Source organism: Mirounga leonina, unplaced genomic scaffold (assembly GCF_011800145.1).
Source record: "Mirounga leonina isolate KUSES-001 unplaced genomic scaffold, KU_Mleo_1.0 Mir_170, whole genome shotgun sequence".
NCBI lineage: Eukaryota > Metazoa > Chordata > Mammalia > Carnivora > Phocidae > Mirounga > Mirounga leonina.
The window spans coordinates 5,824,416-5,837,331 of NW_023270433.1; the positions used below are offsets into that span (position 1 = coordinate 5,824,416).

The 12,916-nt window shown below is 48.5% G+C and overlaps 1 protein-coding gene across 1 annotated transcript in view; it reads right to left on the reverse strand.

Moving 5' to 3' along the window:
* HMCN2 (hemicentin 2) overlaps nt 1-12,498 on the reverse strand; it is a 149,629-nt gene extending 137,131 nt beyond the window's left edge. The window contains exon 1 of the mRNA XM_035015614.1: nt 12,190-12,498. Coding sequence (XP_034871505.1) covers nt 12,190-12,439 — 250 coding nt within the window. The 5' untranslated portion in view covers nt 12,440-12,498. The remainder of the gene's footprint in view (nt 1-12,189) is intronic.
* Nucleotides 12,499-12,916: the final 418 nt, after the last annotated feature.

Consider the following 12,916-nt stretch of genomic DNA (forward strand, 5'->3'; position numbering starts at 1 on the left):
TCTCCCTGTTACAACTGAGGATACCAAGGCTTAGAGAGAAAACAATGCCCTTAGTGTAGGTCAAAGAGCTAGTACGTGTAGTTAATGTCTGTCCTGGTTTCCTGGGGCCACCACAATAAAATACCATGAATTGGGTGGCTTTATACAACAGAACTTTCCCTTCTTGCAGTTCCTGAGGCTAGCAGCCCACAGTCAGGGTATCAGCAGGGCCATGCTCTCTCTGAAGGCAAATAGCAGCACCCCTTGGCGTTCCTTGGCTTGTAAACACATAAGCACTCCAGTTCTGCCCCCGTTATCACATGGCCTTTTCCCTGGACTGGCTCTGCATCCCTCCTTCCGATGAGAACACCAGTCATATGCGATGAAGGGCCCACTCTACTCCAGTATGAGCTCATCCTAATGCATTACATCTTCAGTGATCCTATTTCCAAATAAGGTTATGCATATTCTGAAATTCTAGGAAGGACACGAATTTCGTGAGGACACTGTTCAACCTAGAACAATATCAGATCCACTTGCTTGGCTCCAAAGCCTGTACCCTTTGCCACCGGCTTTCCTGTCTCCAAAAACCATGGTGGCGATGGTGATGGCAGTTTAATATTTTAATATGATTAACTGTTTTAATACTTAGTTAAGCATCAGGTGCTGTTCTATGCACTTGGCACACATTCACTTAGGAAAAAAAAAAAAACAGCAACCAGAGAAGTTGACTATTTATTATCCCCATTTCACAGATGAGAATTTGAGGCCCAGGGAGGTGAAGTGACCTGCCCAAGGTCTTACAATGCAGAAGACGTGGAGGTGGGATTCAAAGCTGATCCGTCTCACCACACGTTCAAGATCTCAGCCACTGCCAAGCTGCAGATACTCAGAACTCATTCCCTTGTTCCCTAGTCCCTCATTCTTGTTCCTGGAGGGGGAGAGAGGCTCGTGACTGAAGGTGGGCACTTGCCAAACAGCTGGGCAGATGTGGCGTGCAGTCCCTTTGAGCAGGGCCCGCCGGCCGGCTGCAAAAATCATTAAACCCATGACCTTGGCCCCACTTGTGCTGCCCTTGAGCATCTGAGCCCCAGAAGCCTGGCCCGGAACCATCTCTCCTCAGGCAGATTTTTTCCGCTCCACCAGAGGAGGGTGTGGAGCTGCTGGGACATGGGAGGATCATGCACAGGATTGCACCCAGCTCCTCACCCAGGTGATGCCCCTTACCCAGAATCCTGTGCCCCAGTGTAGTTGGTCAGGGCCACAGCGAGGTGCCAGAAGTCCAGCCTCAGAAAGACCTCATGTCATGGACTCTTCCCAGGGTCTGCTCTTCCCCTCTCCTCCTTAAAAGCAGGGCTTGAATCCTGGTGCCAATTCTGGATTCACACCTGCTCCCCTCCTCCAGCTGCAGTCCCCCCAGGCAGGGTCCCACAGCCTGCCACGATCATGGGCAGGTTGTGTCCCCTCTCTGGGACACAGTCTTCCCATTTCTAAGGCAGGGGCTAGAGAAAACGAACTCTAGCCTGCTAGAATTCCAACAGTTCCTGAGCTTGGGGCTGGGTGAATGTGATTCCCTTGAAAATACCCACAAAGGACAGACACGGTGGGGCAGGAAGCAGCTAGGCAAGTTACTGTCCAAAGAACCAAAATGGCCCCAGAACCTTCCTCCACCTCCTCCTTCGTGTCCAGGAGTCTAGAACCTGACGCTCCTGAAGGCCTCCTCAGGAGGGCCCCTTGCCCTGAACACCCAATGGATCCAGGCCCTGCCCTGAGTGTCCACATCAGCCAATCCCTGCTGTCTTCAAGGAGAGGTTCACATCCACATTCCTGGCAGCCTCAGAGCCATTGTCTCTGCTGTTCCCTCAACCTGGAGTGCTCTTCCCCAACCCATCCAGGCTCTCCCCTACCCACCCAGCTTCTCTCCACCTCAGCTGGAACATCACTCCTGTATCCCCACTTCTCAGAGCAGCCAGGACCTCTTTGTACAAGGGACCACACTGTGGCTAATGAACTTGGCCCTTTGCTGTGGGCCGGGCTGGACTGAAGGTGGCAGGGCAAGCTGGCACCTGCCTGGCCCGTGGTCATCCTTCGAGAATCACCTATTGAGCGAGTGAATAATGGGTCTGTCAGGGATCCCTGGGGACCAGACTAATGCACTCAGCCCACCCCAGCCCCTTCAGGCAGACTCCTGCCCTCAGACCCACTACATCCTTACCTTGCCACTCCTCTCTCAAAGGCATCCCCAACCTGTCTTTCTCTTCACACCTCTGCCCTGCACAGACTCATGCCTGGAAAGCCCAGGCGGGAACACTGCCCTTGGATTAGGTACCATCGACGACAGGAATGCACCTAATCCAGTTTACAGCTCGCGGGCAGCTCAGAACCCCCAGCCTCCAAGGAGAGAAGTACAGGGACCAGGCCATAGGGTTGGACTCACCCCTCGGAGCAAGACCCAATCAGATCTATTTCATGATGAGCGGTTGGTTAATAGCAACATTGCTCCAGGATGACAGTAGACACACACCCACACCCACACACCCACACCCACACCCACACAATCTGCAGCCAGAGGCCGAGCTGAACACATTGGCCTGCCTGCATCCTCGCCCCTGACTGCCTAACACTCCTCCTCCCCGAGGCAAGCTGACGGTGCACCTGGCGACCCAGAGAAGATGCTCAAACTCACTAACAATCAATCATAGGCAAATTAAAATGGGACACCATTTCACACCAAGCAAATTAGTGAAGAAGAGAAGAATGATGTCCCCAGATGCCAGCAAGGTGTGGTGTGGGGGAAAAACAGTCTCATACTCTGCTGGTAGGATGTCAGGATGGTACAGCGTTTTTGGAGGACCGGTTAGTGATAGCTATCAAAATTTAAAATGCTCATGTGCTTTAACAAAGCAACTGCATTTCTGGGAATCTACCATACAGATATGTCCGCGAATGTGTATACGTTTGTTGTCAAGAAACTGAAAGCAGGGCACCTGGATCGGCTCAGATGGTTAAGCGTCTGCCTTCGGCTCAGGTCATGATCCCAGGGTCCTGGGATGGAGCCCCGTGTCAGGCTCCCTGCTTGGTAGGGAGCCTGCTTCTCCCTCTGCCTCTGCTCCTACTCCTGCTTTCTCTCTCTCTCTCGCTCTCAAATAAATAAATAAAATCTTAAAAATAAAAAAAGAAACTAAAAGCAATCTATTTTCCACAATATGGGAATGGCTGGATAAATCAAGATAGGATTAAGATAAATGAACGTCCCTTCTGTCACATCTTATGTAGTCATTAATATCAATGAGGTGGATTGATATTTCCGAACATGGAAAAATATCTGGTGTATCGCATAGGAAAGACAAGCAAGTTGCAAAACAGTATGTGTTGCATAATTCCATTTTTTTAAATAAAAAATTAAGTATACACACAATTACACACACACCGTCTGGGAGGATGTAAAATGATTAATAGTGTTTGCATCCCTTGAGAGTCATATTATTAGAATATTTTACAAGCGCATATTAATTTTACAGTTTGGGGCCTGGCTGGCTCAGTCGATGGAGTGTGCAGCTCTTGATCTCAGGGTCATGAGTTCGAGCCCCACGTTGGGTGGAGAGATGACTCAAAAAGTCAATCAATAAACTTAAAAAAAACCTTTCGCAACTTGGGGAGAAAACTTAATAATTTAAGTTGTTAACTGAAAGAGCTAACTAAGACCTGATGCCAACACTCAACAAAGGGCACACAGAGAGAATGTCCCTTACTGACCTGACACGCTGAAACAAAACGCAAAGCTCCCCAAATAAAACACTGGCCAATGGGATCCAGCTGGATAGGAAAGAATCATCCGTGACCAAGCAGGGCTTATACAAGGAATGTGGAAGTCGTTAAAAATTAAGGAATCCCATCAATAGGTCAACAGGAGAAAGAGCTTACAAATATCTCAACAAAGCCAGAAAGCCACTGGCTAAAATCCAGCGCCCCTCCCTGTTCAGGTTTTGTTTTGTTTTGTTTTGGGGTGTTGTAGTTTTGTTTTGTTTTGTTTTGTTTTTTGTTTTACCCTTAGTAAACTAGGAATGAAAGCATCATCTTCCTTCACTTGTTGAAGAAAACCTCAAACCGAAAGCCAACATCACACAGCAGTACATGATCAGAAGCAATGACAACAGCCATGGTTTGTATATTTCTCATTGTTCTGAAAGTTCTGGCTGATAAATAACACAAAACATTTCAAACAAGTGAAATATGTGATTGGAAAAGTGAGACAATATTATGATTTGGACAGGCTACGGTTGCCAGCCTAGGAAACTCAAGCCATTACCCAAAAAATTGAAAAAAAAAAAATTAGAAGTAGTTAAAAAAAAAAAAAACTTCAGTAAGAACGTTGGAAACAGAATAAATATATGAAAATGAATTGCCTTCCAACATACCAACAATACTCATTTGCAAAAAATGTAACGGAAAAAATTTCCTAGTCAAAATAGTAACAAAAAAACAAAATACTTAGAAATGATCTTTAAAAGAAATGGGTGGAACCTATAAGAAAAAAAATTATAAATCTTTACGAAAGGAAATAAATATGCGCACAAAGGAAGAGGCACGCGTCCTAGATGGAAACAACTGCATTTTTTTTTTAATGACAATTTTCCCCAAATCTAGATTTCACACAATTCCAAGCAAAATCACAGTAGGAATTTCTGGGGGGAAGTTGACTAAGTTTTTCTGTTTGTCATCTGAAAGAATACATGTTCAGGTGCCTGGGTGGCTCAGATGGTTAAGCGTCTGCCTTCGGCTCAGGTCATGATCTCAGGGTCCTGGGATCAAGTCCCGCATCGGGCTCCCTGCTCAGTGCAGAGCCTGCTTCTCCCTCTCCCTCTGCCACTCCCTCTGCTTGTGCTCTTCTGTCTATCTTTCTGTCAAATAAATAAATAAAATCTTTACTGAAAGAATACATGTTCAAGAATATTTTGAAAATAAAGAAGATGAATCAAAAGATTACAAACAAGGGACTGGCCTAAGTTACTCTGCAAATAAAACCATCTGTAAGGCAAAAGAAGGGACTCTAGTTGTTTCTCATGGGGTAGGAGTTAATGCTAAAACCACTTCTCCATATACTGGACCGGAACCATTAATAAACACATGGTGGATGGTGGGTGGTGGGAGCAGGTTTGTCACTGTTGAAGTGGGAGGTCATAGATAAGCAAGGGGAGGAGACTGGAATGATCTACATGGTAATAAAATCTGAGTTGGAGACATCAGTCCGAACTCACATCCAGCTTAATATAGACACAGATGGCAACATATAGAAATACTTATAGATACAGTTATATACGTAAGTTACCTATACGGCATCCCTTCCTTGGTCTGTCAGCTAAGGGTCTAGAAGCAGTGACTCCCCAGTACACCTAGCACTCACATCCTACTTCCTAGTACCATTTTTCAATAAAAGGAGCCAGGGATTCTTGGATAAATTGCTAGATCTAGGATTGGGGCAAGAAATATGTAAGATGAGTCTTGAACACCTTACAGTACCAGAAAGTAAGACAGTGCTTTAAAACACACACACATAATGGGAGCATGTCAAAGGCACACAGAAGCCAACAGAAAGAACGTCCAATGACCAAAAAACTGAGCAACAAAATAAAGTAGTATTGGGTTATAACCCAGAGTACAGGGGCGCCTGGGTGGCTCAGTCATTAAGCGTCTGCCTTCGGCTCAGGTCATGATCCCAGGGTCCTGGGATCGAGCCCCGCATCGGGCTCCCTGCCCAGCGGGAAGCCTGCTTCTCCCTCTCCCACTCCCCCTGCTTGTGTTCCCCCTCTCACTGTCTCTCTCTCTCTGTTAAATAAATAAATAAAATCTTAAAAATTCCAAATGATTTACACCAATTCTCCACCCTCAATAAGGTGGAGCACAATGTCCACTTCTTAAGTATGAGCCGCACATAGTGACTTTCTTCCCAAGAGGACAGTATGGGGTTGCCTGGGTGGCTCTGTCAGTTAAACATCTGCCTTCGGCTCAGGTCATGATCTCGGGATCCTGGGATCGAGCCCCGAGTAGGGCTCCAGCCCCGAAGCCCCGAGTAGGGCTCCCTGCTCAGCGGGGAGTCTGCTTCCTCTCTCTCTGCCCCTCCCCCTGCTTGCACTCTCTTTGTCTCTCTCTCTCTCAAATAAATAAATACAATCTTAAAAAAAAAAAAAAGAGGACAGTTTGGAAATGGAGAAAGAGAAGAGGAACTTCACCATGGCGACAACGGACAATCTCAGCCGTGTGATCAAGGTCAACATCAACCGTGACCCGTCATATGGGTAGTATGTACCCTTGACAGAACATAATGAGAATGGCATTGCTCCTCTGTGGTCTTCCTCTCCTGTCACCTGGTCTAACTGGAGAAAAACACAGGACAAATCATGATGAAGGGACAAAACATCTGAGTGATTCTCATCAAAACTGTCCAGGTCATCAAGAACAAGTTCTGAGGAATGGCCACAACCAAAGGAGCCTAAGGGGACACGGCAACTGAATGCAATGTAGGATCCTGGATGGGCTCAGGAAAAGGACATTAAGGAAAAACTGAGGAAATCTGAATAAAGAATGGACATTAGTTAATAATAACATATCAATATTAGTTGGTTAATTGTGATAAATGTACTACAGTAAGGTAAGATGTTAATAACAGGGAAAACTAGGTGTTGGGCATATGGAAACTTCTGTACAATCTTTGCAATAAATCTGTACATCTAAAATAGAACTGTGCTAAAGTTAAGCTTATTAAAATAATTCTTTAAGATTTTTTATTTTTCTTAAGTGATCTCTATACCCAATGTGGGGTTCGAACTCACAACCCCGAGATCAAGAGTCACACACTCCACCGACTGAGCCAGCTAGGTGCCCCTAAAAATTTTTTTAAACCAGGGGCGCCTGGGTGGCTCAGTTGGTTAAGCAGCTGCCTTCGGCTCAGGTCATGATCCCAGGGTCCTGGGATCGAGCCCCGCATCGGGCTCCCTGGAGAGCCTGCTTCTACCTTTCCCTCTGCCTGCCACTCTGCCTACTTGTGCTCTCTCTCTGTCAAATAAACAAATAAAAAATATCTTTAAAAAAAAAATTTTTTTTTAAACCATGAACTGATGAATAGATAAAGATGTGGTACATATACACATGGAATGGAATATTATGGAATACTGGAATATTATCCAGCCATGGAAAGGAAATCCTGCCATTTGCAAAAGCATGGAGGGACCCTTGAGGGCATTATGCTAAGTGAAATAAGTCAGACAGAGAAAGACAAATACTGTATGATCTCACTTACATCTGGGATCTTAAAAAGCCAAACTCAGAAACAGAGAGTAGATTAGTAGATTCCAGGGACTAGGGGATGGGAGAAGTGGGATAAAAACTTCTAGTTGGAAGGTAAATGAATTCTGAAGATTTATGTACCGCGTGGTGATTATAGCTAATATTGTATCATATACTGGAATATTGTCAAAGACTAGGTATTAAATGTTCTCACCACAAAAAATGGTAATTATGTGACACAGAAGAGATGTTAGCTAATCATTTTGCAATATATAAATGTATCAAATCAACATGTGGCGCACCTTAAACTAACCCAATATTCTGTGTCAATTACATCACAGTAAAGCTGGGGGAAAATTAAAAAAGAAAAAAAAGATTTATTTATTTATCTATCTTTTTTTTTTTTAAGTAAGCTCACGGAGCCCAACATGGGCTTGAACTCACGACCCTGAGATCAAGACCTGAGCTGAGATCAAGAGTCAGAAGTTTAACCTACTAAGTCACCCAGACGCCCCTGAGGGAAAAAAATTTTTTCTTTAAAGAAATGACGGTTTATTTTTTTTTAAGATTCTGTTCATTTATTTGACAGAGAGAGAGTATGAGCACACAAGCAGGGGGAGCAGCAGAGGGAGAGGGAGAAACAGGCCCTCTGCTAAGCAGGGAACCCGAAGCAGGGCTCGATCCCAGGACCCCGGGACCACGACCCAAGCCGAAGGCAGACACTCAAATGACCGAGCCACCCAGGTGCCCCGAAAAAAAATTTGTTTAAAAAAAAAGAATATGAGGAAGAGTTTACCTTATTACTACAAATTGTAAAACCAAATAATGAATATAATATGCTCTTGGCACAAGATTTGCCATATAACAAAACAGAATGGAAAGCCCAGATAAATTCTTAATAGATAAAGTAATTTGGGATAAAGGCAGGATCCAAATAAATGGAAAAAAAAAAGAGAGGATTGTTTGATAAAATGTACCTGAACGATTATCCCATTCTGGAAGAATTACATTAGATTATTTTTTACACCAACTTTTTTAAAAACTCCGGGTTAAAGATTTAAATATAAGGAGAAAACCGGTGAAAAAATCTAGAACATGTACCTAACTGATTTTGTGATAGGGGGTAAGAAAATCCTTCTAAGCATGTTGGTGAAGAAATTACAAGGGGAGGGCACCTGGGTGGCTCAGTTGGTTAAGCGACTGCCTTCGGCTCGGGTCATGATCCTGGAGTCCCGGGATCGAGTCCCACATCGGGATCCCTGCTCAGCGGGGAGTCTGCTTCTCCCTCTGACCCTCCCCCCTCTCATGCTCTCTCTCTATCTCATTCTCTCTCAAATAAATAAATAAATAATCTAAAAAAAAGAAAAGAAATTACAAGGGGAAAAAGTCCATAGATTTAGCTACATAAACATTTAAAATTTCAGACCACCAGGGGAAAATAAATAAATAAATAATGTCAGACCACTGGGAATCACAAACAGTACTAAAAGGCAAACAATCAGGAAAAACACTAACCCCATAACAAAAAACAGTTAATATCTTCAATATTAGGGCGCCTGGGTGGCTCAGTTGGTTAAGCGACTGCCTTCAGCTCGGGTCATGATCCTGGAGTCCTGGGATCGAGTCCCGCATCGGGCTCCCTGCTCAGCAGGGAGTCTGCTTCTCCCTCTGACCCTCCCTCCTCTCATGTGCTCTCTCTCATTCTCTCTCTCTCTCTCTCTCTCAAATAAATAAATAAAATCTTAAAAAAATATATATTTTCCCAACTTTTGAATTAGGGAGAAAAAAATGTTTTTATCTTAAATTCCCAGTGTTGGGGGTGGCTACTCTGAAACTGGCCCCTCAGAAGCTTCTGGTAGAAGTTTAAACTCTCGAAACATTTTGGAAAACAAATTGAAGAGTTGCCCACCCATTCAGTGTGTTAAAAATAGCCAAGAACCCTCCTTCTGTTAACCTTCACATAAAACTGAACAGTTATGTGCATAGTAGCCATTCCTAAATTATATATACCAAGCTTCCAGCTCTTTAATAGTTAATAGTGAATTTTTCTCTTTAACACTCAGCAATTAACTTTTAGCAATAAAGATGATTTAATTTCAAAAAAAAAAATGGCCTAGGAATTCCACTTCGAGAAGCTTAACCCTGCAGAAAAACCAGAGATAGAAAGATTTGCACATGAGAGTGTTTCTTTGCAACATTTTAATAATGAAAACCTGAAAATCGGCTACATTTTCTGCCAAAATGAAACCATTAACAAGACGCTAACTTTCTAGTTTGGGAACATACCACTTTTTTCATTTAAAAACTTTAAGAATATTTCCAAAGCACGGGTCCTGGTTTCTCTCCAAACACTTGTAGTCCAGAGCCACTGATAGTCTACCCCCTCCTTCTCTGCACCCCCCCCCGTGAAGACAGGTCCTCGGGGGTTTAGGATGGGGGGTTCTTTTAAGAAAGCCCTCTACGCCTGCAGCCTTGGGGCCTCGTCAGCTAAACCCCCTGTTTCTGAAGCGCCTCTTCCACCAAAGGGAATTCCACTGGCCGATTCAAAAGACAGCCAAACCTAAACCACAGTCCAATCCCTGCTCAGAAACCCTCAGTGGTTGCTCGCCGCCCATAGAAGGAAATCTAAGCGCTCCAAACCCCCGAATCCCGAAGTCAGAGCCCGGACCAATCTTGCCTTTCCCGCCTTTCCCACCTTCCCATTTCACTCCTCCTACGCTCCCCCCAACACCTGTCCCTACTTGTCAGCCACTCCCCAGCAAGCTCCACGTGCTCAGGGAGCCCATCACCCCCACTGCATTGTCAGCACCCAGCATCGGCCAGGCAGATAGTCAAAAGCTGATAAACATTCATTCGTGTTCGAGCCCTGCTCCAACCCTGCTTCCTCCTCGGAGAGCCTCTGGTCAGTACCCTCCCTTGCGGACCCATAGTCAGGAGCTGGTACCAGAGCCAGCATGTGACACGTTCTACTCTCCACCTGGCCTGTCCCCAGTGGGATGCCTGCTCCTTACAAGGAAGCCTGCTCCCCTTCACACTGGGAGTCTCACGGAGGCTGTGCGCACAGAACCAGCTCCCTAAACACGGAGATGCCCCTCCGCACTTGCACCTGGATGGTTTGGGGAACAGGGCAGGAGGACTGGCGATTTTGTCTCATAGAGGATGCAGTGAAGGTCAGAGAGTCGCACACCTGCTCAGCATCCAGAGAGGGGGAGGGGAAGAAAGGCTGGGGGGTGGGAGGCGAGCTTCAAGAAGCCCACAGTTAGAGGGGGGCAGGGGCAACAACCCTCAGGAGCCCCAGCCCGGGCCCCAGGACACTAAATCTGGCTCCAGCAGGCTGCTCTCCTGCCCTGCAACTGCAGCCAAGCATTTTGGAGACAAATGTGGGTTATGAATCAGAAATGACATCATCCTGGCAGGTGGCTCTGGGTAAGCCCCATCCGTGTCCTGAGCCTCAGTTTCTCCATCTGTAAGAGAAAGGGGTGGATTGGATGATCTCTCAGCTCTTTCAATGTGATGTCTTTGGAAGCGCAAGAATGATCCAGAAAGGGAGAGAAAGCACTGGGGGGGTGGAGGGTGACCTGTGTCCGAGGTGAAGCCCCAGGACACACCCCACACCCCTCGGCTTCACAACTCCCCCAACCTTGTTGCCTCCAACTGGGAGGTGGGAGCTATCCTTTTGTTCCCAGAAATATTCTTCTAGACCCCCCCCCCCAGCCTCTGGGCTTTGAGCAGCAGAGCCCTACAGAACCCAGAACTCCTGGAAGCAGAAGGACCTCCAAACCCAGCCTGAGGACTGTACTAGATTAAGTCACACCCACTGCTGCCCATTTTGCAAAACTCTGTAACGCTGTTGTGATTAATAAAGGCAACTTCTTCTAAAAAGGCTTATGGTCTCATATAGCCTTGGGTCACTGCGAATTTTCTCAGCCTGAGGTGCTCTGTAGTACCATTCTGAAGGAATCTGCCATTTTTATTTTTTGGCCTTATAAAGCTATGGTTCTGGATAGAGAGCAGCTAGATGGAGAGACGTGTGATAAAGCAAACAGTAAAATATTAATCATAGGATCTGGGTGGCAGGAAGACAGGTGTTCAATGAGCTCCCCGCCTCCTCCCATTTTGCTGGAAGTCTGACATTTTTCATCAAAAACTATTGGTGGAAAAGCAGACCCACTACTCAGAAGGTCGGAGGTCTGCGGCATTATTCAGCGGCTGTTCCCCTGAAGCTCCCTCTCCACAGCGGGGTCTCCCAGGGACCCTTTCAAGGCCATGCCCCTAACACTGAGTTGAAACTCAAGTGACTGCAAGGGGACAAGGTACTGCGCGCAGGGGCGGGGACCTGGCCGGGAGAATCGGGGAGGTGGAGGCGACCTGGACGAGCTGCAGTTTTCCTAGGGAAAAGAGGTCGGGCTAAAACAAGGCAGGGGTGGGTCGACCTGCGTTTGGGGGCTCTTTTGGCCTCTGAAGCCCGTGCTGGGAGCAAAGTCTAAGAATTAACAAAAAGTAAAAACGCAAAAGCTGATCGCGTGCCAGGCCCTGAGCACGAATGCGTCTCAGCAAGTGTTGGGGACGGTTTCTCACCCGGTTTCATAAGCGAGGCTCAGGAAGGGGAGGTCACCTGCTCATGACACACAGAGGTGGCTGCGCGGCATCTGAACGCGGTGCCCGCCGCCCTCTGTCCCTAGCCCGCCTGGGCACCCCGCCATCTCCGGAGGCGCGGGAGAGGGAGACAGCGGGTCCCCGGGGCAAGCAAGGGGCGGCTGCCCCAGGTGCGGACCTGTCCGCTGGCACGACCGCGTCGAGAAGGCGCCCCGCCCGGCGGAGCAGCGTGCGGACCTCCAGGCGCGCCCCGGGGCGCCATCGCCGGCGGGGTGCGGGTGAGCGCCCCACGCCAGGGCGCCCAGGGTGGGGGGGACGCGGGGGCGCTACCTGGGTCGTGGAAGGGCACCAGCGCGTAGTTGGCGATGGCCTGGCTGTGGCGGCTCAGGCTGCTCTCCAGGATGCGTGAGGCGCCGTCGAGCACCTGCATCAGGTCGTCCCACATGGAGCCGGTGACATCAAAGACGATGGCCAGCGTGGCGTCCCCCGCGGGAAGGGGCAGCGCCGGCCCGGGCTCGCCGACCGCCGCCGCCGCCGCGGAGACAGCCACCAGCAGCGGCAGGAGCGGCGCCCGGGGCATCGTGCTGAGCGGGCGAGGGGGGGCGACCGGCGGCGGCCGCGGCGGTGAAGGCGCGCGGGTCGCTGCGAGCGCGACCGTCCCGGACACGCAGCGGTGCCGCCCAGCGCGCAGCGGCAGCGCGGCGTCTCGCTCGGTGGGGCCGGAGCGTGCGGGACGCGGGCTCGCAGCGGTCCCCCTGCTGGGAGCCCGGGGCGGGTCCTAGAGCCCACCCCGTTCAGGGTCACGGCCCGCCTCCTCCGCTCCCCCCAACCGTGACTCAAATTTTTCCGGCCCCGCGGCTCGCCAGTCCAGACCCGAGGTTAGCGGAGGACGCGGGGCGGACAGCAGTAGGGAGCTGGGGCCGCGGCCAAGGCGGCGAGGGATGGGGACGCGCGGGACGCCGCGGACACCTGCGCCCCGCTGGGGGGGTGGAAGAGGGAGGGGCGACTCGACAGCCCCTGTCCAGAGGCCTGGCCACAGCGGGCCTTGGCTTTGGCT